The sequence below is a fragment of the Staurois parvus genome, unplaced genomic scaffold (assembly GCF_062004578.1).
Source record: "Staurois parvus isolate SC_StPar_1 unplaced genomic scaffold, SC_StPar_1.0 ptg000513l, whole genome shotgun sequence".
NCBI classification, from domain to species: Eukaryota; Metazoa; Chordata; class Amphibia; order Anura; family Ranidae; genus Staurois; species Staurois parvus.
Window position 1 is genome coordinate 27,575 of NW_028318309.1, and position 25,365 is coordinate 52,939.

A 25,365-nucleotide genomic window follows, 5' to 3' on the forward strand; every position below is an offset into this window, starting at 1 on the left:
TCTTGATGCATGCTTGTGAATGGGAGCTTTTCAATCATGTGACCTTTTGTGACAGCCAATCACAGCGTTCACATGATTGGAATGCCCCCTTCCACCTCCTGGCATTTTGATCCAGTTAAAGGGTTGAGAGGCGACAGAGGGAAAGGATTAAGGGACAGATGTAGGGACATTTTTTACCACTCAAGCCTTGAGAACTTTAACCTTTTGTTAAAATGTGCACTTCTAGTTTAAAATTGATAATGATATCTGCCAGCCCAGTACAGGCAGGGATAATTAAGGTAATTGTAACTCTCCAGTCCCCTTCTTAACATTACATAGAAGTGGAAAGTTAAGTAATATTTTTCAGCAAGTAAAAAGATAAGCAACAATGTTTAAATGTATATTTTTTTAAAGGTTGTTTGGTTTTTTTTTGTTTGGTTTTTTTTTTTTTCAAGCTTAGCTTTGTGAATGAGAACATGCAACAAATATAAAGTAGGTGCTATCCCAATTTGGATGCAAAAGTGGAAATACACTTTGGGAGGTTCCAACATTGGAGCTCTTAATATGCAGGTGACGGCTTCCTGCTCCAAGGTCAAATCTTTGTTACCTGCATCCTTCAGTCTAGACAGTCTGTGCTTCAACATCTAACAGGAAGGCCCATGGGGGGATATCAGACACGTGTTTTTATTTTACAAAGAATTGATTGAGTTTTGCAAGGTAAATAACAGACAATGCTAAAGCAATACAAGATGGGTAAAATAAAATGGAAGACAGAGATAACAAAGTTATAGTATGTAACACAGAACAAAAGAACAAACCCAAATGGCCACATAACTAGCCACGGTCTTCTTGAATCAAGCAAAAGCAAGAAGTGCACCAATGTAATGCCATGAGGGCACGTTACAGAGTTCCATAAGAAAGAAGATTGGCCACGTAATCGTACGCCCAGAGAGAGGGAATGGAGAAAAAAGAGAGAATCCTGGGGAGAAGGAAGAGAAGAGAGATCCCATACGGATCATTCTATCATGGTGACCTGAGGCTGGTCACAACAAAAATCATATCGACAACAGAGAGCAATCCAGGCACAAACGATCATTGAAATGTATCCAAGAGTCCCAGACCTTCAGAAACTTGGCATGGGTATCCATAAGAATGGACGTGAACTTCTCATGCACCATAATGCCTATAAGGCGCTATTTAACCTCAGAAAAAGTCATAAACGACTGACACCAGGCCTTAGCTATTGTTTGCTGTGCTGCCAGAAAGACAGACCCCACCAGTATCCTCTGAGCTTTGCTCAAGGACAGGATGGACTTGTGCAACAAGGGTTACGTGTTAAAATGATAGACCGGACTGAGTGAATCAGTGGGTAGACCTGGGTCCAAAATCTTAAAACTTGGGGGCAAGACCACCAAACATGAAATGCTGGGCTCCCTGCAACCTCGAAAGCAAAAGGGAGAGGTGGAGGGGGAAAACTTTTGACACCCCCGCATGGGTGTCATTTACCACCTAGAAAGCACCTTAAAGACAAATTCCTAGGCAAAGATGTTTCGGGAGCATTTGGAAGACTTCAACCAGATCTGGTTCCAAGTGTCCTGGTCCAAAATCTTGCCCAAACCCATTTCCCACTTAGAAGCATAGGGAAGCTTGCGATACCCCAAGGCATCTGTAGGGGAACCATAGAGGTCCAATACCAGCCCTTCAATGAGGGATCCTTGCAACACCTATTCTCGAAAGGATTCATGCTTGGGAGAGACTTCAACAGCAGGGATTTGCCAGTGTTCCCGCAAGTAATTGAAATATTTCATACCATCTAGACAAGCGCTCGTAAATATATTTAGTTGCTCTTGCATGCCACCAACAGAAATCTGTGGGGTTGTTGTGGGCAGGGGGAAATTGGGGGGTGTCAAGGACCCCAGATAGCAGACACAAAGACATCAGGCTGGGTTGCTGGGTTTACTTTGGTACTTTGCTTTTAGTACCTTTTTAGTACGTGACTACATTCCTAACACGTCACCATACACAGCAACAGTATAATTTGTCAAAACCGCTCATAAAGCTAATATACACTAAGCTGTGCATACATGGCTCAGTGTACATTCAATATAAACATTGCTGCCAGGCAGGAGAGCTCCTTTCATTGCAGAAGAACCATACAAAGTCGCTTCTGAAATAAAATCCTTCCTGCTAGCAATGTTTGTGCTTGAAGATTTTAGTTCCACTTTGAAAAGCAGTCCTTTAAACTCTAGTCAGGGTCATTTGCTTAGGCTGTGATATAATCAGTCTGCTGCAAGCAGGAGGAAGTGTTTCCTCCATCCCATTTCCCTCAGTCATGAGACTGCAACAGTGGAACTTTGTAGGAAGTCACAAGGGAGAGGCCGTAGCTGGGGCTGATCTGTGTTAAACATTTGTGAACACAGCCAATAACTGCACAAGCACCAGGATTTAGATGACTGTGTCATCGTTGCAACGGTATCCCATTCTAGGAAGTACATGGTGATGCTGGATGATGCCTGAACAAAGATGGTGTCATCCTCCTGGAGGACTGAGGCTGGGTTTTTCACCTGCCTTCTCTTTTCTCTCTGTTTGCAGGTTGTAAATCGAGGAGATCCGTACCCCCAGGAAGTGGGAGCCACTGTGCAGAAAGTCATGGAGAAACTGAATTTTACCAACCCCTACAGGCTGGTCTGGCAATCCAAGGTATGTCCCATGTATAATCAGAGCGCAGTCACTGTGAGACGCAGTACTCTGCACTTATCTATTGCAGCAAGACGAAGAAACTAGCTTTTTTTTCTACAGCAACTCAAAGATGGGACTTTAATTTTAGCACTCTAAACTTACAAAAAAATAGATTTAAAAAAAGTGTATATTGTGTTATTATATACAAGGATCTTTATGCAAACACTCTATAATTATAATAGAAAAAACATATGTCTATGCAAAATACGTAGGTATTAACCGCTTCCTGACCGCCCTTTAGCAGAACTACTAATACAGGGTGGCAGGGCTGCGCAAATTCACATATACAGTTGTGTTCAAAATAATAGCAGTGTGTTGAAAAAAGTGAATAAAGCTCAAAATCCTTCTAATAGCTTTTATTTCCATACACACAAATGCATTGGGAACACGACACATTCTATTCCAAATCAACACATGAAGAAAAATATATCAAATTTGTGTTGTTCCTCTAAAACAATTGAAGAAAAGTGAATATTAGACTGTTCAAAAAAATCGCAGTGTTTGTATTCTTCTTTACAAACTCAAACATTCACTATATAAACTGAAAAATGTTTGAAGATTTTGCTTTCCTTTGAATCACTTAATGAATATTTGGTTGTAGTCGCACTGTTTCTGAGAACTGCTGTACATCTGTGTTGTATGGAGTCACCCAACTTCTGGCCCCTGTGAACAGGTATTCCAGCCCAGGATGATTGGACTACATTCCACAGTTCTTCTCTATTTCTTGGTTTTGCCTCAGAAACTGCATTTTTGATGTCACCCCACAAGTTTTCTATTGGATTAAGATCCGGGGATTGGGCCGGCCACTCCATAATGTCAATCTTGTTGGTCTGGAACCAAGATGTTGCACGTTTACTGGTGTGTTTGGGGTCGTTGTCTTGTTGGAACATCCATTTCAAGGGCATTTCCTCTTCAGCATAAGGCAGCATGACCTCTTCAAGTATTCTGATGTATTCAAACTGATCCATGATCCCTGGTATGCGATAAATAGGCCCAACACCGTAGTATGAGACACATCACCATATCATGATGCTTGCACCACCATGCTTCACTGTCTTCACAGTGTACTGTGGCTTGAATTCAGTGTTTGGGGGTCGTCTGACAAACTGTCTCCGGCCACTAGACCCAAAAAGAACAATCTTACTTTCATCAGTCCACAATATATTGCGCCATTTCTCTTTAGGCCAGTCAATGTGCTCTTTGGCAAATTGTAACCTCTTCAGCACACGTCTTTTTTTCAACAGTGGGACTTTGCGGGGGCTTCTTGCCGATAGCTTGGCTTCACATAGACGTCTTCTAATTGTAACAGTACTCACAGGGAACTTTACACCTTCTTTGATCTTCCTGGAGCTGATTGTTGGCTGAGTCCTTGCCATTTTGGCTATTCTTCTATCCATTCGAATGGTAGTTTTTCGCTTTCTTCCACGTCTTTCAGGTTTTGGTTGCCGTTTTAAAGCATTTGCGATCATTTTAGCTGAGCAGCCTATCATTTTCTGCACTTCTTTATATGTTTTCCCCTCTCCAATCAACTTTTTAATCAAGGTACGCTGTTCTTCTGAACAATGTCTGGAACGACCCATTTTCCTCAGAATTTCAGAGAGAAATGCACTGTAACCAGCATGTACAACATTTGCTGCCTTTCTTCCTTAAATAAGGGCAATAATTGCCACCTGTTTTTCAAAGAATGAATGACCTCACTAATAGAACTCCACACTGCTATTATTTTGAACATGCCTCTTTCAATTAGTGATTCAATTACACAGAATCAGCAGCATGCATGTCATGACTGTTGGGTCTGTTGGATTTCTATTACTCTACTACACCTGCTAGTAAATTATTTGCCATGTAGAAATATCATTTCTACCAAAAACAGTGATTGATCAGGTTAGTGATGTCTGACTGCTATTATATTGAACACAACTGTACATGTGTGATTTTGTATATCCAGGTAGGGGGCGGGTGCGTGCTTCAGCTGTCTATCACCGGGTCTTGCCGGCACCCGGCAATCGCTAAGTATCACTAACGGGAAAGGTCTGTATGTAAACAATACAGATTTTTCCCCTGTCAGCTCCAGCATGCTGCTTTGCATTGCTCAGCACAGCAGAGCGTATACTATAAAACACAGCAGATAGTAAAACACACACACACAGTACACAGTTAACCCTTTGATTGCCCCAGATGTTAACCCATTAATTCTAATGGCACGCCGCCCACACTGGAAATCACAACCACACTGAGAACTGAGGTTCCCTTGCGGGCTGTGGTTTGCAAAAGTGCAGGGACTTCTTCCCTGCATGTCCCAGGGCATGGGAGTCCATTCAAATTAATGGGATTTTGTGCCCGTGCAAAACGCGGCCCCGCAGGAACGCACATATGTGAACCTGGGCTAAAGGAATCCGCATCTGTTAATGGAGCAATTTGGAAGAAGAGGTATCTGATGACGTTTTGGGCCTGCAGTAGCAAACAAGGACTGTACAAAGGTCCTGTTTAGTTCAATAAGCATATTGAAGTGATAGGTTTTTGGATTGTGGAAGGAACTGACCCCAACCCGATAGAACACCTTTGGGATGAATTAGAGAGCAGACTGTGTGCCACGTCTTCTCGTCCGACATCAGTGCCTAACCTCACAAATGTGCTTCTGGAAGAATGGTCAAACCTTCCCATAGACAATATTGAACCCTACGGACTAAGACTGGGATGCCATTAAAGTTCATGTACGTGTAAAGACAGGCATCCCAATACTTTTGGCAATATAGTGTATTTGTGGTACTGGTGGTATAGCATGTGCTTTAGATTAAACGTGATTTACAAAGCTACTCAAATCTCTCACAAAGGAAATAAATCTGCTTTGAAAATCTCCAAATAGACAAAGAACAAAGCCTATGCTCATACAACACATTTTATTCTTTCTATATCCTGCAGACAGGGGAATCCAGTTAGGAATGTCTCTGATCTCTACAGAATGTTTCTGGAGATTGACTGCTGCTGCTTGCCATAGCACCCAATATGCTTCTTTTTTTTTTTTTTTTCTGATACAGCCTGGTGTGACCTTTTTATTATATCTAGTTAATTATGATCACTATAGTCTTGTCCTGCAAGAGACCAAAGCCCCCACTATATAGCATGCATGTTCACCTATAGTAAATGTACATGCATCTTTCATTTATTGAACCTGTGGTACCCAACAAGCATCTGTGGGCCACATGTATCCCACCAGCACTCTGCATGTGGCCTGCTGTGCTTTAGACCTCTAATCAGGCCTGAAGCACAGCGGGCTGCTTGCTGTGTCACTGCAGCTTCAGTGATCTTTGGTGCTCGAAACACCGGCTATCAGTGACAGCCATAGTCCAGCACTAAGCCTAAAATATATTTAACAAATTAATTAAAAAGATCTCCCCGTGTTATCCTTGGGTCACAGCAAATATTTCAGGTGCTCTGGGTGACATTTGTGTTTATCACATAAAAAGCACAATGTCATTCTTAATTATATTGAATTTTAGTGCACCTTAACAAATTAAAAATTTGCTTTGACTTTTTTAATGCAGCGCTCTACAATGAACAGCATATGCATTATGGTGCGCTGCAGTGCAGGTGTGTTGCCCCCTACTGTAACAATGAGGGGGGTCATTCGAAACCATTGCACAGGCTACCATGCGTTGCAGTAACATGCAATAAGGCACATACTTTTCACTGCGCAATAACAATTTATGAACACTAAATGACTGGCACTGCAACACATGTACATCATTGCACAGGCTACCATGCATTGCAGCAGTGTACGGTAAGGCATACGTTTTACTGCGCAATAACTCCAAAATGTATAAATACTAAACTTTTGTGCTGGAGCCACACTTAAAACCCCTGTGTTCATTAACTGTGCCATCACTGTATTAGACAACCGTTTGGTCACTGAATAATGATCTGGTGGCCAAGTCCTTATTCTCTGTAGGCAACTTCAGTTCTCGGAAAACTTTTATTTTAGAAACCAGATTCTTCCATTCAACCACTTTTAATAGATTTGCAGCAACAAAAAAACATGCATTTTATGGATAATTAGCTGGTTGCCAGAAGTATTGTTTACTGCTAACTGCATTGGTTTTTTGCCTTTTATTTATATTTTTCTAAACATTTTCTTGCAGACCTAGCAGTGATGGGGTCAGGGCAAACTAAGCTTGCCTGGGGTGCTGATGTGGTTTTAGCAAATCCCCCCCCCCCCCCTTTTTTTTTTTTTTTTGTAATTTATACAGGAGATCTAAGCAGTAGTAAGCATTCCTACTGGTGTTGAGAAGAAAAATATAAATGTAACAGGCCATCCAATATGACCCAGTAAGTGATGTGCAAAATGCTCTACTGCTTGGTGTTCTCTTTACCTTTCTGATTTAAATGACCTGTCAGTTAAAGAAATTCTTTCATACCAGTTCAATGAGAGAATTTAAGGGACAATTTTTGCCTTAGAGTTCATCATCTAGGGTGTCAGGTAAGGCCTGTGCAGGGCAAAGTTAGTCTCTAAGGGTATCCCTTGAACCCCCCCTCTCCTATACACTCATCTGACCAACATTTCTTTCCATCTACTTGCTGCTCTTCAGCTGGCGCTGAAATTGGCTATGTTGAATAGGGCTACCGCAATTAATCTTAGAAGACTCTTTCTCAGCCTGCAGATTCCCACAGGCAATATGGGCAATAGGGCTATTTTAAAAAAATACCACTCCTAATATTGGTGATAATTAGCGGCGCATTATATATATATATATATATATATATATATATATATATAATGTATGTGTGTTTATGTATTAAAAGTGGTCTTTTTTGGAATAAGTTTTACATAGTGTTTAAAGTGGCAGCTGATTGGATATATTAATGAATATTTAAAAGCATCAATTGGCGCGGTTTAGCGATTAACATACTTTTAAGAATCACTCTATAAAATAATAGGGCTATTTTGTCACTCGATTCAGCTAAAGCACTTGATAGCATTGAATGGAATTTCCTATGGCATGATTTCCGTAAATTTGGTTTTGGGCCACGTTTTGTCAGATGGGTTTAGCTCCTTTATTCCTCCCCTCCATAGTGGGATTCCGTAGAAGGGTGGGGGAGGATAAGGTAGCTTTATATGCGGATGCTACCTCCCTGTTTTTAGGGGACACCTCCCTCCTCTTTTTATGACTTCCATGTCTCTTATCTCAGTATGTAGTTCATTTTCTGAGTTTACCATTAATTGGGACTAGGACCTCTGAGGCCAATCTGATTTCAGTTGTTTCTTCCTAAAAATATCTAGGGGTTCACGTTACACCTAGAGCTTCAGAATACTTGCCCATAACATTGACCCTCTTTTATCTAGGATGAAACAAACTGGCAGAACTTACCTTTGTCAGTTATTGGCAGGGCCAACCTAGTAAAAATATGGGTGCCACAATTGTTATTTCTATTACATAATTGCCATGTTGGATCCCTCAAAACACTTTTAGAACCATAGATACCTTGTTCCTGGAACTTATTTGGAAGGGAGGACACCCTAGAATTAAACTTGCCACCTTTCAGCTCCCCAAGGATAGTGTGGGTCTGGCAGCCCCTAACACCAAACTGTATTTCCAAGCTTCCCAACTCCAACACATGTATGGGTGGCATTCAGTTAATATTCTAGACTCCATTCTGTGCACTTTGTCTATACTCCCGGAAGCACCTTTAGTGGACCTGTTGGTGTTGAGTCAATTTCAGATACATCGTAAGTTTCCCACATTTTATATGCTTCAACGTCTTTGGGAATCTGTTAGGGATCTCACATCTCATAAAGGATATAGGCAATATATGTCCATTTTGGAATAACCCTAGCTTTCCTGAATTGGCCACACTTTCAGGTTTCGAGACCTGGCGACAAGCGGGTATTATTCATCTACCTCAATTATATAGCAATGATCTTCTGTTATCTTTTGAAAACTTAGCGGAGAGATATCATTTAACACAGAAGATGTTTTTTCAATATCTTCAGCTCCGTCATGCATTACAATGTCAGGCTGTCTCGATGGAGTTGAAATATAATGCCTCCAATGTACTGGGGATGGCGGTGTCTTCATCCAGTACTAAAAGGGGATTGATAGGAGATTTATACTCTGCTCTACAAGCCACATTTAGAGATCAGATACAGCTGAAATGCAGAGATAGATGGGAGGAGGATGTGGGTCGCTTTGAAGAGGAACAATGGCAGCAAGCACTTGAACTTATTCCTAGGGTATCATTATCTCCCTCTCAATGGTTGACACAACTATTTATTTTACTCAGGGTTCATTATACCCCACAACGCTTGCACACACGGGGAAGATGTTCTTCACTAAACTGCCTGCGGTGTACAGTACATAATGGGCCACTGATCCATATGTTGTGGTGATGTCCCAAACTACATCGTTATTGGACCGTAATTTTCAGTATACTAAGCAGCATATGTTCTACGCAGGTCCCTATAGACCCTAAGAGTGCTGTATTGGGTATTATCCAGGGTTAGGTGTTACCCTCGGATTATAATATGTTATGGATCAGAACCCTGTACCAAATGTGGTTATTGCCTAATCCTCCAACACGAACACAATGGAAAGAAGCAGTGAATTTCACATCAAAGAGGGAACAATTAACATACAAGCATAGAGTTTGCCCGAATAAATTCTGTAAAATCTGGAACCCCTGGCTATCCTCTGACTCCTCCCTTATCTCCACTGACTCCTGAGACCTTATTAAGACTTACTATATAACATTTGTGATTTATGCTCTTTGTGCCGTTGTAGTGTGTAATGTTAACATACCTGCTCACACAAGCTGTGTTTCCAATGGAAATTGCAGACCTAAATTGTGTTACTCCTACAAGATTGTATTTTTTTTTGTTGTGAAAATGGACAAGCCACTTGTTTACTTTTTCTATTGGTTTTCTTTTTTCTGCTACTCTCTGATACTGAGGTATCGGTTTTTCTTTTTTCTTTTTTTTTTTTTTTTTTTTGCTTTTTGTTGATATTGTCAAATTTTTTTCAATAAAAATTGTCGGATTAAAAAAAAAAAAAATTGGTTATGTTGGAAACCTGTGGTCATGTGATTGTGCTTGGACCTAGTAAATGGCTGCTCTGTACAGACACCTGCTCTCCCATACCTGGAAATGGCAGATATTTTCTGCAGTTGTGGAATAGCAAGGATTTGCGAGGCAGTGCAGGGTTATAGAGTATTTTGCAGAGACACTGTCACTTTGCTCTTCATGGGCAAGGTGACCGTGTCTCTCGGGGGAACAAATCATTCTGAATACTGTTATTACACATCAACGGCATACAGTTATCAGAATATAGAATATATCAGAATATATATTTTGTAATCATTGTGCTTTAAAGCCTATTCCAGCTTTTTTTTTTTTTTTTTTTACGTTTTCGAAAGAATAGTTACAGCATAAATCTTCTGTTAGATTTTGTTTTTCTGTCTATGATCCCATTTTAAAGATCTCTCAACTTGTGCCGCTGTGACACCCCTACAAGTAATTGCAGGGGGTGAGTTGTGGTCAAGGCAATGGGCAGCAGTGAAAACCTTGCTCTAACACTCATCCACTTTAATAAAAAATGTGTTTTTGGTTTCCTCTGTGTATCCTGACACGAAGTGATGGGAAATCTCCCCAACAGGAACACAGCAATAAAACCCTGACAAAGGCTCTAACACACTTCCGTAGTGTATCTAAAGCCAAATACGTTTTTGTTGGAGTTGGGCTGCAGATCATTTTTGGAGAAGTTCTGGTGACTCCTCATCTGTGCGCTGCCTATACATCTGTGTAAATCAGGGTGATTTCCCATCACTTTCTGTCCTGTAGACTGAACAGGGAGTAAGAGGATATCTTTCCAATGTGAAGGAAATACCTATGGTGACTGATTTCACTGGAACAAGGTAATGCGTGCGTGCATGGGCCCGCCCGCCCGCCTGCCCGCCCGCCCATTGAAAGATTTCACCTTTATTCTTGTTCTGGTGGCAACTCAAAATTTTACGTTTCTGTTCACTTTCATTGCTGGTGATATTGATGGGGGGAGTGACTATTTCTAAAGGGCACACAGACAGCAATCAAAACCTGTCAGGGGTTCTATCCCCTCACTACTACATCCAAATCTTTAAAAAAAAAAAAAAAGTTTTGCTTTTTGTTATATTTTTAAAATGGAATTCCAGGTTTCAGTTTACTTTAAAACGTTGATTTGGACCAAATCTTGTATTCATTATTAATGAATACAAGGCTTCCTCTGTTCGGTCGAGGTGGAGAGACGGGCAGATGGCATCATTTCTACCTCGGCCAATCAAAAGAAGCCCTGTATTCATTGATAAAAATACATGGTGGTGAAGTACTCACTTTTATTTTGCCAGCAGATGGGAAGTTTCCCATACTGCTGCCGAAACACAGCTCCACTTACTGTTTATAGCTAATTGTACTACAGTGTAGTACAGGACACACAGCAACTGTATTGTTTAGTAATGAAAATGTGGTTGTTGTTTTTTCGTTTATGGGGGTGCTGAGCTTGACTCGAATGAACTTTTTAACGTGCATTGAAAACTGGAATTCTACTTTAAATGCTGATTATATTGCACAATAATAAAACAAAGCAAAGACAGAACATTTAGCCAACAGATGGGCTCTCACATTACCACTGCCGAGGATCTGTCAGTAAATCATAGTATTAATACTGAGATTCATTTATGTGCATTCCCATATTTTCAGGCAACTTACGAAATTATAAATCTTGTTAAAATATGGCTTGAGTTTTGGCAGATTCATGTTGAATCGGCTGAATATCAAGCTGTGGGTGGTCCCACCCCATTCTAAGCCAGGGGGAAATTGTTGGTTGTACAGTGACTGTCCTAGCAGATGGTGTCCTATCAAATTTGGTAACTGGTAGCGCCACTGTATTCAGGCAGCCAATGGTGGAAACACAAGCATTCATCCTTACAACACGGAGGAGCCCCATAGCAAGGGTATTTTTTTTTAAGTTTGGCTTTAAATGGTTGAATGTATCCTTAATTATTTTTATGAACCTAATTGTGGAAGAACTCCCTGTCCTGTGTCCTATGTGAGACTCCTCAAAATACTTTTGTACATCTGTATGTGAAGCCTCCAAATGCTATTCTTGTAGTGGCAAAGGCTTTTCGTGACACTTTGTTAACATATGAAATCGAGATGTTCAACCTGAAAATACACCTTGACTCCACAGTAGAGCTGTGATCAAATATATCATAATTTCACAGTAAAGTGCACGATCAGAATAAAAAAAACAAGTACTTAAATTGTCCATAAAATTGCAAAGAATCAGGTGCTGTGTTTCTTCCCCAAATGTCCACCACACACCATATGTACTCGTGAAATCCTCTCCCGTCAGGAAAATATTCACACGAAGCATATGTCAACCACTCTCTTGATGGCATACTTTGCTTTAACTAATCCACCTCAACTTCCGGGTTTCACATGACCAAGATCATTCCTCCATCAGGTTTATTGGAAATCAGAAAATATGGAAAGAAAGGATTAGCCTCCAATGGTATAATAACCAAACCAACCACAATTTGATAAAAAGCCACTTACAAAATAAAAACTATTATTAGGTTCATCAAAGATGGATAATGGCGTCAGGGTTAGGTGTCCAGTGTAATCTCAGCTGTCTCACCACCTACAGAACCATCAGAGACAGCTGAGATTACACTGTACTCCTTAACCTGACGCCATTATCCATCTTTGATGAACCTAATATAGTTTCTATTTTGTAGGGGTCTCTGTTGATGGGCTTTTGTCTACATCAGAACTGCTTCTCTCTATAAAAGTCTATGCAGAAGTGTCCTAAAGCAAGTCAACAGCAGGTAAGATGCACCTGCTAAGTAGTTCCAAATGACCTCATATGTCAAAAGCAGTTCGAAGTATCTCATCGACACAGGCCCAGAGCTCATCATCAGAGGCCCCAAAAGATGGATGTTGGAGACATCCTCTTTTACTATTGTGATCTATCCAGCCCAAGATTCTCCAAAGACTGTACTGTAATAGAGATGTGATTGGACTATGCCTTCTAGATATGGAAGATCTTTTATTCCTTTTTTTTTTTTCCACTTTACTCAAAGTTAATTGTTAAATTCTTATTTTGTGTTTTATCTAATTGAAGTGATCTACAGTCACAGCTGGCTAACAGACTGATCTGCTACGGCATCTCTGTTTATGTTTCAGGTTGGTCCCATGCCCTGGTTGGGTCCTCATACTGATGAAACCATTAAAGGCCTCTGCCAGAGGGGAAAAAAGAACATTCTCCTAGTCCCTATTGCCTTCACCAGCGATCACATTGAAACACTGTATGAGCTGGATATAGAGTATGCTCATCATCTTGCACAGGAGGTATGATCATCTGAAAGGATACTAAGCATACTGGGGATGATGCAATTATGTATTTATTTACAAAAACAAATATATTTTAAATGCAATTACCATAAATACCTACATTTGACTTGAGTGTCTTGTTTACTCCTGTATTTAGATTAGTAGGAGAGGCCATTTAGGTGTCCTGTCTGCTCTTTCTGCTCTCAGCATGTTCCTCCTGAGCACGAGATTCCCTCATTGGTCTGTTGCTGCTCTTTCACTGTTCAGTCAAAGGCTGGAGGCAGGGATGTGACCTAATGGTATTGCCTAAGAGCGGACTCCATCATGTTGGTCATATCCAGGGTGTACCATGAAACATTGACTGTGCCCCTCCTGCCCACTTACAGAATTGAAGGCTCTTCTTCCTGCCGGCTCTTGTCAAATATGAATTTGGCAAGTGTGGCTTCACTTGAACAACCACGTCATTCAGAGTTGTGAATGAAAAAATGACCCATCTGCCACTGCTGCAAAGGGACTGTAGTTATGGCACACAAATGCAGTGACATCAGTGCACTTGTACTTCATTGATGCTTCCTCCAGCTGTGTAGTTGAAGGTCCTTATGGAACTGAGCTGGTGGCATAGTCTGCTGGAGTCAGAGCACGGCACTCATGATCCTCTGTTTGCGGTTGCAATGCTTGGCAGACTCAAATGTGAAAAGAATACGTGCATATTTTTACATCTGATCTGTAGCACTCGGTGTTTATCTAGGGCAGTGTACCCGGACCCCACTGTCTAGGGTTGCTTGTAATGTTTGTTTAAAATACATATTTTTACATTCATACTGCTGTCCCATCACTGACTTAAAGTGATATTAAAGGCATTTAAAAAAAAAAAAGTCATACTCACCTGCTCTGTGCAATAGTTTTGCACAGAGCAGCCCCGATCCTCCTTTTCCCAAGTCCCCTGCCAACGCTCCTGGCCCCTCTCCCCTGCCGTGTTTAATAGTAGCAGCTTTCTACCCAAGCAGTCTCACTCCCAAGCCGCTGCTGTGTGTCTCCATCCACACACACACTGTTCCTCGGTCCTGCCCCATGCTCTCTCCTCATTGGCTCACAGGCTGTAATTGACAGCAGCAGTAGCCACTGTTAAATTTGCACACACGTGTGGGAGTAACATAATCATAACACAGAGGGATGTCATAAAAGGATGCTGAGCTTCAGGTCAGTGAACATTAACCTCTTCACGCCGGCCGAACGCAAATGTGTGGCCTCCCGGCGTCTGGGCCTAGACGCCGAGCGGCCGCAAATTTGCGTTCTATTGAAAAAGAACATATATGTGCTGAGAGTACGTGCCCTGCGCGCTCCCAGCACACATGTTCGGTTCTCAAGGAAAGGTCCTGATCTCCTCTTTCGATCGGGACTATTCCCGATCATGTGACGGCGTGCCACGTGGTCACATGACTCTAAACCCCGCCCTGCCTCCTGGCTTCTGAAAACCTTAAAAGGCCGGGAGGCGCCAGCGCCAAGGGGTTAATGCTGACACCAATTGGATCTCTTCTGTCAAAGTACTGCCTGTCAGTGTTTTGGGGTTTTTTTTTTTTTTCAATACTGCTTTAATATTTGCTCCTTTTGGCAGTCTATTTTGTCATGGCTTCTTGCAGTACCTGCATGGGGTCACACTTTTAAATTTGAGACCCCTCTGCCTCAGCATGTAGAGCGAGACATCTATCATGTCCTCATAGCTGCTTCCCGCTGTTCATAAGCACGGGCATGGACAGTACTCTCACTTCAGTAATCTGCTGATCACAGGTAGTTCTTGGATACCTAAGCCATCAAAGGCCTCTTTCTTTTGAACTTTGCTGTAGAAAGGTCCTTTATTCACTTGCAGATCAAAGAATAAGTTGTGAATACTAAAACGAAAAAGGCAGCTCTTGTCGGAGCTCTGTACATCAAGCTGTAGTCATTGCAGCTTCCAATAACAGCAGATATAGGCTACTGCAACAAACTGGAGGAACAATAGAGGCTGCAGAGGATAAAGTTAAAGTGGACCTATAGTTGCATTTTACAATTCATTTACGTTTTTTACTGATCTGAAATGAGATGCGTTGTTGTCCATGGGATATTGCACACAGCTAAAGTAAAGATCAATAATTACAGCATTGAGTGTAGAGCAGAAAAACATAAATAGGAAATGTTTCATGTGAGTGCAGTAATTTTCTTGTGTGTTTTACTTGTTTATAATGTTTACACGAGTAAAAGTGAGTATATTACAATGCTGGCAGTGAAGAAGAATTTTACTCATCTATGTTCTTACACACCTTTACTCGCCTATACTCAGCATTACTGAGGTCTTTACACACAGTTTTGGCCCCTTGCACACGGGCCTCACAAATTCCTGACTAAACATCAGTAAATTATTATGCCCGTGTGCAAGGGGCCTATGTCACTGCATACAACACTATTTGGAATTGCATGTCCTTCTTGGAAGGCCTGGCCTGGCAGAAGATCTACTGTCTGGCTAGCCAGGATGTTGTGAATGGTGGCCCTGCCGAGTATGATTGTGTGTCTACAGGGTTCAGTGATGGAACTTCAGCCCTGGCTACTAAAATAGAAGAGCCTTTTAAATGCCAACTGAAATCTTGTAGAAGTGTTGCTAGCCCAGCCTTTATAAATTATATTATTTCTTCGTATGCAATTAAAAAAAAAAAAAAACTTATGGAGGTAGGCCACAATACTTAATCAGTTCTTGGAAACTTTCAAACAACTTCTTTGTTGTCAAAGAGAAATCCCCCGCAGAGAAGCCAGGGCGCATTGACGGGGTCTGAAAATTAGCTATACATTTCCTTGCATTGTTACAGCATTTTTACATAATAAATAATCCATTTAATAAGCCTTGTGTTCTGCCGTGTGCGCAACGATCGGCAGGAGCCACAGTCATTCTTCTCTCTCTTCCTCTGTTTCAGTGTGGAGTTGAGAACATCAGACGATCGGAATCCCTTAATGGAAATCCATTGTTCTCCAAGGTATCAGTATTGTTAAACCAGCTTTAATGCTATTGACTGCAGGACGGTGATTATTGGTTCTTAGTTCTAACTGCGGCAACAGTGTGAAAAATCCATTCTTTTTAAGTGGGGAGAAGTCTAGCTAGGATAAACATTGCCAGACTTTGCATGGAGACTATACATACCTTGAAGAATTGAAGGAGGCAGCCTGTTGGGTTTAAAGTCGCAAGGTTTCCTTTTGTAGAGTCGGTCTTCCCAGGGGTGCTGGTGGATTGAGAGATGGAAAACAGCACGGAGGAATCGATCGGGGAAAAGTTAGACATTTGCCTTAGTTTTGCTTTATGCTTGATCGTCGCCAATATCTTCTTGGTGTGCAACAATGTTTACATTTTATTGGTTTTCTTTTGACCAATTTGGCCTTTTCCCTTTTTGTTATTATTTATTTATTTTCCTTTCTCCAGGCTCTGGCCGATTTAGTCCTTTCGCATCTCAAGTCCAATGAGACCTGTTCCAAACAGTTAACTCTGCGATGTCCGATGTGCGTGAATCCAGTCTGCGAAGCAGCAAAGTCGTTCTTTACGAATCAGAAACTGTGAGCTGGATCTTGGGTTGGGTTGTGTCTGTGCAGAAGGAGGCACAAACTTTGAGTTTTCAAGTTAATTTACATGGAGTGCTAAGGCACACAACATATGCATTACTTTTATATTTACAACCTATGCTTGGTTTGCTTCTATGAAGGGTTTTTTTTTCAGGCTAGACTCAGTTTAGGAGGGTCTATCCTCTGTCTAAAGCGGAACTAAAATTAATTTTTTAATATTCCAAGCAAGCTCACTCATCCATGTCTCAATGCTTTATTTTGTTGAGAAACCACTTTGAGTAACACCCCCCTAGCATTTCTAGTTGCAGCCATCTTCAATAATGGCAAATTATTCATGTACAATTTACTTTCTGGAATTCATCTGCCCTTAGCTCAGGCATGCAGGCAAAAGTACATGCTTCGCTAAGAGAGCCTCTTTTCCAGATGAAAGGGGAAAAAAATGCCCATGAAGGCTCCTGGGATTTGTGACATCATATTGGCCTAGACCAGAAAACAGGAAGCAACTGAAAAAAAAGAATTAAACAAGTAAATATAATATACCTACCTGTCTATTTACAAATGCTTGCAACAAGGATATAATATACCTACCTGTCTATTTATGAATGCTTGCAACATAAGTATTCAAAATAGTTCATGTTGATTTGGAGAGTTTTTAGTTCCTCTTTAAATACAGCAGAAGCATTGGAGTCTGATTGTGCTGAGAACCTATGTATTCTCTGACTCGTTGCCTGAGTACTATTATTATTTTTTTTTTGTAAAATTTTTGTCTGTAAGTTGGTGCTTCCAAAATTAGTGGGGCAGATTTATGTACTGCTGTTACCCAGTGAAGGGTTGGAAGGATTAGTCTTGCAGTCACTTTTATATGAATGTTTTCGCAGTAGTATTTTACACCTGCTGCAGCATTGGGGTAAATGTGTCACCTGATGTTTCCTAAGTACTTGGCTGCCCTAATGGAACAATGCAGTGAATCAGGAGTATGTGAACATATGCATCAATTTTTGTGCCTGTTCAAAGTCCTGTGAATAGAGCCCAGCCTTTTCATACATTTGCCCCATTGCGCTTATGCTCTTCCATCAAGTGGATAATAATAAAATAACACTGTAAAAAAAACAAAAAACAAAACCTGTTGTTTTATAAAAAAAATAAAAACATGTCATTAACACCTAAAGCGCCAAGAATTATATATATGGCATGCTTACATTCAGGTTGGCACAATGTAAGTATGCATATCTCATACCTGGTGGGCTACTGAGGATGATGGGAGTCACTGTTAGCGCTGCTGCAGTGTAAGCTGAGATCTTCTGAACCTTGTTCAGGTTTAGTGCAGGTGGCTTCCCTTCTGCACACTGACCACAGGGGGTCAAATGCTTGGCACTGCTGCTATTCACATAACACCATGTACTGATTTTTTTTTTTGCAGAATACAAGGCTTTCCCCGCCCTGAGCACGCTTCCGCCCTCTCGCTGAAACTGCGCACGTCCCCGCCCTCTCGCTGAAACTGCGCACGTCCCCGCCCTCTCGCTGAAACTGCGCACGTCCCCGCCCTCTCGCTGAAACTGCGCGCGTCCCCGCCCTCTCGCTGAAACTGCGCGCGTCCCCGCCCTCTCGCGGAAGCTGCGCGCGTCCCCGCCCTCTCGCGGAAGCTGCGCGCGTCCCCGCCCTCTCGCGGAAGCTGCGCGCGTCCCCGCCCTCTCGCGGAAGCTGCGCGCGTCCCCGCCCTCTCGCGGAAGCTGAGCGCGTCCCCGCAGATCAAACCCATTGCTGTAGTAGTTCCGAGTGATTTACAAATTCCCCAGCAGCCCAAGTAAGAGATATGCAATCTTACATTGTGCCACTCTGGACCAATGTAAATATGCAATACAAATAATTCCGGTAGGTCAGCTTTCAAAGTAGCCACCTGGAGCCTCTTATCTTCCAAAGGGTTCTGAGGCACCTTTGTACGCTTGGTATATACACTATGTTGCTAAAAGTATTTGGTCACCCCTCCAAATTGGGCACCTAGGCATGGGAAAGAATGGGTCGCTCTCAGGAGCTCAGTAAATTCAAGCGTGGTCCTGTGATAGGTTGCCTCCTGTGTAATATGTCCATCCGTGACATTTCCTGGCTACTAAATATTCCACGGTCAGCTGTTAGTGGTATTATAACAAAGTGGAAGCCACTGGGAACAGCAGCAACTCAGCCACCAAGTGTTAGGCCACATAAAATGATGGGGGTTAGTGCATGATGAAGCGCACAGTGCACAGAAGTCGCCAACTATCAATAGCTAAAGACCGCCAAACTTCATGTGACCTTCAGATTAGCACAACAGTGCCTATAGAACTTCATGGAATGGGTTGCCATGGCTGAGCAGCTGCATCCAAGCCTTGCATCACCAAGTTCAATGCAAAGCGTCAGATGTATTGGTGTAAAGCACACCTCCACTGGACTGTAGAGCAGTGGAGACATGTTCTCTGGAGTTACCAATCACGCTTCTTTGTCTGGCAATCCACTGGATGTGTCTGGGTTTGGCTGTTGCCAGGAAAACAGTATTTGCCTGACTGCATTGTGCCAAGTGTAGAGTTTGGTGGAGGGGGAATTATGGTGTGAGGTTGTTTTTGAGTTGGGCTGAACTCTTAAGGCGTCAGCATACCAAGACACTTTGGAGAATTTCATGCTCCAAACGTTTTGGGAACCGTTTGGGGATGGCCCCTTCCTGTTCCAACATGACTGCACACCAGTGCACAAAGCAAGGTCCATAAAGACGTGGATGAGCGAGTTTGGGGTGGAGGGACCTGATTGGCATGCACCTCAACCCGATAGAACACCTTTGGGGTGAATTAAGAAGAATACTGCAAGCCAGGTCTTCTCATCCTACATCAGTGCCTGACCTCACAAATGCGCTTCTGGAAGAATGGTCAAACATTCCCATAGACACCCTCCTAAACCTTGTGGACGGCCTTCCCAGAAGAGTTGAAACTGTTATAGCTGCAAAGGGCGGGGCCAACTCAGTATTGAACCCTATGGACTAAGACTGGGATGCCATTAAAGTTCATGTGCATGTAAAGGCAGGCGTCCCAATACTTTTGGCAATATAGTGTATCTACCACCTGAAATCCTAAAGTTGGACTTCTGTCTCTCCAAAACATTCTGTATCCCTCAGCAGAGTTCTTTATAACAATTAGAGAGGTTCACATTGCCACCAATCATTCACAACAAACATGTTTGCATAGTGAGATTCCGGGGTTCAGGAGGCACCCAGCACTCTTTTTACGGTAACAAAAATAATGTGCAGACATCAGTAGCTTTCTGATTTTAAGACTGACCTCTTTACTATTTTAATAGATTGACAGATTTACTTAAAAGAATTGTGAACATTTTAGATCTTTTTAGGCATATCAAACAGTAGTCTGTCTATGCTGCCACAGTCATTAACTAGATGATATTTTGTAGTGTGCTACAACCGGCGGACCTGAGCATCAGTAACTGACTTTACTAGCTAGTGATTACCTGAGTTTTGTAGAGGTTGATTGGCAAGTGATTAAGAGCACATAATGGGGATAGTCACAAACATTATCAAGCATCCTTCAAAAACTTTAAAAGTGCAGCTTTGGAATTGTCCCCACATCTCATAACCTATTTCTTCTTTGTGAACGATGTGTCCACGAGCACTGAAAGGAAGTGTTTACCTTTTATATAACACGCAGCCTTTTCAAAGACTTGCCCTACTTACTAAACATGTGATGAGCAAGCATTATGCAAAACAACGAGGTCTAATAAAGCCGATCATGGAACACAAAGAAAACTAAAATATTTAGCTTGCAGCAAGTTCATTAGAACTGGTCTCCAGCCTACGAGAAACTGTAAGTGCTGACTAGTGAAGCATGGGGTGCCACTAATTACTGCCACTTCTGAGGGTGCCGTGCTTAGTGGTGTCAGCAAATTGCAGTGCAGCTGTCCTAAAATAAGCCTTTACTATTTTATTTTCTTTGCTGCCCTATAAATTAGGTACTTACAGACCTTACATAGTTACCTGTCCTTTGAAAAAACACATGCTGCTTCTGTCTTCCTTTTGGTGGTGGGTCCCATCTTCTCCTTTTGAAGGTGTTCTGGTGGAGCCAGTCAGTCATAGCCAAAGCAGTAGCTTGTTCAGGAAAGGCAAGTATCAAGCATTTCTAGGTACCTAATGGTATGGGGTAGGGTGTAAGGCTTTTTTTCACACATTGGGGTTGATTTACTAGAACTGAAGAGTGCAAAATCTGGTGCGGTTCTGCATGGTAGCCAATCAGCTGCTAACTTCAGCTCGTTTATCATATAGCAGGACGTCACATCTGTGTTACCAAGGACAAATTAGTTTCAAATTGCATGACAAGTTGCACCCTATTGTCTGCAATGGAAGCGGTCGTCTTGGTGTGATTCTGTCAGAGTCGCACCGATTTTGAAAGTACTTTTGCAGATTCAGGTGCTACTTGCATAGACATCTGTGCATGAAGTTGCATAGATGTCTTCCAAGTTGCACCTGAAGTCGGACTTCGAAGTCATGGGAATTAAAGTGTGTATGCGGGAATTTGGCCACTTCAGCAGAAATCCACCAAAATTCGAGCCATGTGTGGTCACCTTGAGTCAGGGTGGAGTCTTTCATCGGTACAGAGAAAAAATAACAAATCAGCACTGGGAGGGGACCAAACATATAAAATTCTGAATATGGTAGATGCTCAGTGTAAAATAAAAATAAAAAAAGGGAGGAATAAGGGATATATAAAAATATAATTATGAGAAAACCAATAGTGATATGATAAAAAATTACAAACAAGACATAAAAGTCCATAATCCTAAGTGGAGTATGGCAGGCGAAGGCAGCTCCCCCTAGAGCGAAGCAGTACTCTGCAGGAGATAAAAATGGACAGAAGGGGCCACCAATCTAAGTGTAGAGGGTTATTATTTTATTAATAACCTAGGGTATAAAAACTACTCACAAACAGTAAGAAAGCATGGTAAGGTAGTCCTTTGGTAAGCCGTGAGTCCAGCTTAATAATAAAATAACCCTCTACACTTGGATGCCCCCTTATGTTCATCTTTCATCAGTATTCCTGTAGGTTACAGTGGGTATGGAGTAGGCGTATCGTAAATAAAGCTGGGAACCCATGAATTGCAGAATCACCCCCTGTGGAACTGAGTGTTCCCACAATGATGATGAGGATTTTACCAAGAGAGTCTGAATATAGCAACCCCTCTCCCCAGGAGGAGCTCACATCGTTTTGTTGATCCTGCCGTTTAATGATTTACAATGCAAGAATTCTGGTTTCTCTTATTTATCTGTGTATGTTAAGAATGTGCCATATCAGGGAACAAGACTATAAAAATAATTTGCACTAACACTTCATTGTGTCTTGAAGCCTTTTTTTTTCTTGGTGATGTCATTTATTCTACCTGTTCAGCAGTGGTGATATCTTTAGATAACATCACATCACTCATTTAGAATGGTGATGTTGGTAGTTGCAGGTAGTAGCATGCATTGCCTCCATTCAATGGGCAGTTAAGCTAGCTATACACTAATAGAATTTAGTTCTAAATGTTTAGTTTTAAGAACATTTGTTCAGTATTCTAATTCTGAGTGGGGTCAAATCAACATTATTTATTTTTCCTCCATGGTGATGAGAAAATTTGAAGCAACAGAATGGAAACAAATTTTGAGCAGTTTTCATTCAGAAAATACATTCCACAATCAAATGTTAAAAGCAAACAAAATTATGAAGTACTACACAAACATTTGCCCAGTCATCAAATGTATGAATATTTGTTCAGAAATCTACTAGTGTATAATGAGTGGATAAATAGCTTCTCTTTGTGACTCAAACTTTGAAGGGGGGTAGGAGTAGGACCTATTACTGCTGCATCCTCCATCCTCTTATGATCGGGAAGAATGATTAACTTATGGAGGGCAATAATTACCGTGGAACTTATACAAGAAACTAGATATTCAGTATTAAAGTATTGTAATTCTGCAAGCATATTTAACAACTTTAAAAACCAGCCTGGTAATGAAGGGGTATTACAGGCTGGTACTCGTTTTCAACGCTGTGAAAGTTTAATTACTCTGTCATTTAACACTGTACTCAGATTAATTTTCTGAGACCAGGCTTTTTGGTAGTTTTCAAAGGATAAGTTCACCTTTTTAACAAAAATAATAAATGCACATTTTTCTTTTTCTGGTAAATTAATATGAGCGTAACATGTTATGAAAGGTGAACTTATCCTATGTAATGTTGTTTTTGTTTTTTTTTTGGTTTTTTTTTTACTGTATAAAGAGACCAAAAACTGTGAAATATTATTTCCCTTACTTTCAGTTAAAATAAAATACCACGAAGGTACAAGCACCCCCAAAATGACCCCCTTTTTTTTTTTAACGTAGACATGCCAAGGTAATCTAATTTTAGCCACAAGTTTTTGGAAATGAAGGAACATGCTGGCAACAAGTGGAGTTAAACATTGAATTGAGCTTGGTAATACAGCACATATAATTCATACAAAGAAGGGGAAGGAGATGAAATGTTTAATGTACAGGCAGTGACAGGATGGCGAAGGGGGGGAGGGTGTAGGTGGGGAATGTGCAAATTAAGGGATAACATACAGGTCACTGTGTGGAGACCAGAAGTATAGAAGTGGGAAAGATGGCTGAAAAAAAAAACCGAAAACTATCCTCATCAGCTGATGCTTTGTGTACATTACTCAGGAACTAATGAATAAGTCATTCATTCATTAGTTCTATTTCTAGAAGGGGTAGGATATTCAATATAAACACTACACTGTCTACATTTGTGATTAGTATTTCTCTAACCTATCCTAGTAACAACAGTGTAATAGAGCTGCTCGGGTCGGCTCTGTACAGTGTGTCTGTGAATGGAGTCATCCGATGACGTCTCAGTTCACAGACAATAAAAGGTGCAACAGCTCCCCAATGGTGCTTTAACCAATGTTATTTACAAGCGGCACTGGATAAATAACCATCGACCACTTCACCATTGATAAACGTGGCAGTAGGTAAGTGATTAAAGAATTAGGTTTACCTCCTTTATTTAGATTTATGTATTTTGCCTGTGTCTGACTCTTCAGGTTCATTGGTGGGACCTTCATTGTCTCGCCTTGCACACTGGGAGACCTTGTGCGAAATGTACGCTTGCACCATTTTATGACGATTTTTCTTTGCAACATACATCTAAGCTGGGTTCACACAGGACCCGGCCGGTTTGCAGTGCAATTTAAAATCCCAGTCCGGTGCACTTTTGTTCAGAGGTTCAGGTGCGATTCCAATGCATATTGTTAAAGTGTGTGTTATTGGAAATTGTGCCTGAACCAGACTGAAAATTGCAAAGGACTCGTTTTCAATTCTCACTCTGACCAGCCCGCACATATGTGAATGGGCTCCACAGAAATGCCTTTTGGTTCATGTCTTCTGAATCGGTGTGGTTCAAAACTCATCCAAATTCGCATATATGTGAACTGAAGCTTAACGAGTGTATTTACACTGACATCTGAAGCTCAAAATCGAAAAGTCAAGAAGCACGTGTGGAGATGCATCGATGCTACTTTCATGCAGAGGCACCCGAAGGAGCAATTACTGTTTTACCTAAATTGCAAAAGAATGTGTTACATAGTAATTAGTACATTAGAAACTGGAAGCCTGTTGAGCTTCTTTAAGAATTGACTCATAACAGACCTTCACTTAGAAGTGAAAGTACTGCTCATCCTCCTCCTAATCATTTGGGGGGGGTTGCAGTTACCTTTTTTATTGAGTTGTCAGTGTCTTGCTTTCTTCAATCCAGTCCTCACTAATACTAAAATAGAATCCATGTATCTGGATTGTTGCAGCCTTGGTGTAACTTTGGTAGCCACACCTGGCCCTGGAGTTGAGGACATCCTGTAATGTTGCTTTGGGCACTGGATCCTGCAGGGACGCTCACCTTGGCTCAATGCCTGTAGTTAGCTGCAGGCTGCTTTTTAGGTCCAGATCTTTGGTCCATTCTTATGGAACACAGACCCCTTCAGGGGTTTGACATGGGCAGGTAAGGCAGGGTCACCAAGGATCTCTTACCATTACTGTAGTCTTATAGCAAGTATGAGTTCTTCCATTACTTGCTTTTCACTGTTTATGTACATCTCAAATAGTATGCATTTACCCATTAAAAGTTAGGAAAGCAGGAATGTGTTTGTAATATATTCAATTTAGTGTAATATTCTCAAACTTAGTGCTAAAATTCAACCACTCAGCCTAGACTCAGGTGGATGACCAGATGCTGCATCACATCACAGGACAACACACACTTTACTGCCACTTCTTCCCAGACCCTTTTATGTGGTACTCTGGCACCTTTTACCACAAGGACCATGCTGAAAGGATAGTCTTCAGTTGGGTTGCTGCATACTCCTCGGACACATACCCCATTTCTGCACCCAGTTCAAGTATTCTGAACTTCTATTGCGCTCAGCCTCCTCCAAATTCCTTTTTTTTCTGCTATGATCAGACTTCCCGTTCAAGGGTGGCTTTTGTTCTTCAAGGTTCCACTGTATTTAGTTACACCTTCTCTTGCTTCCTCCCAAGAAGGACTATGGACGTCTAGAGCAGAGTACATGACCACAACTAACATGCACTGCTTGTTCCAAACAAAGGGAAGGGGGATGGGGCGAGAGGTGTGGGAGCTCACAAAAGATGTTCCAAAGAGGCAGAAAAACGCAAA

At 41.5% G+C, this 25,365-nt stretch overlaps 1 protein-coding gene across 4 annotated transcripts in view; it reads left to right on the forward strand.

Moving 5' to 3' along the window:
* The window catches only part of FECH (ferrochelatase), an 80,908-nt gene that overhangs the window by 22,630 nt on the left and 32,913 nt on the right, over window positions 1–25,365 (forward strand). For 3 of the 4 annotated variants that reach the window (XM_089690064.1, XM_089690066.1, XM_089690065.1), the window contains exons 7-10: window positions 2,572–2,679; window positions 12,929–13,093; window positions 16,018–16,077; window positions 16,518–16,648. In XM_089690064.1, coding sequence (XP_089546190.1) covers window positions 2,572–2,679; window positions 12,929–13,093; window positions 16,018–16,077; window positions 16,518–16,648 — 464 coding nt within the window. Of the gene's footprint in view, window positions 1–2,571; window positions 2,680–12,928; window positions 13,094–16,017; window positions 16,078–16,517; window positions 22,009–25,365 lie in introns of those variants that run through there. The other variant, XM_089690067.1, reaches the window with a different exon arrangement.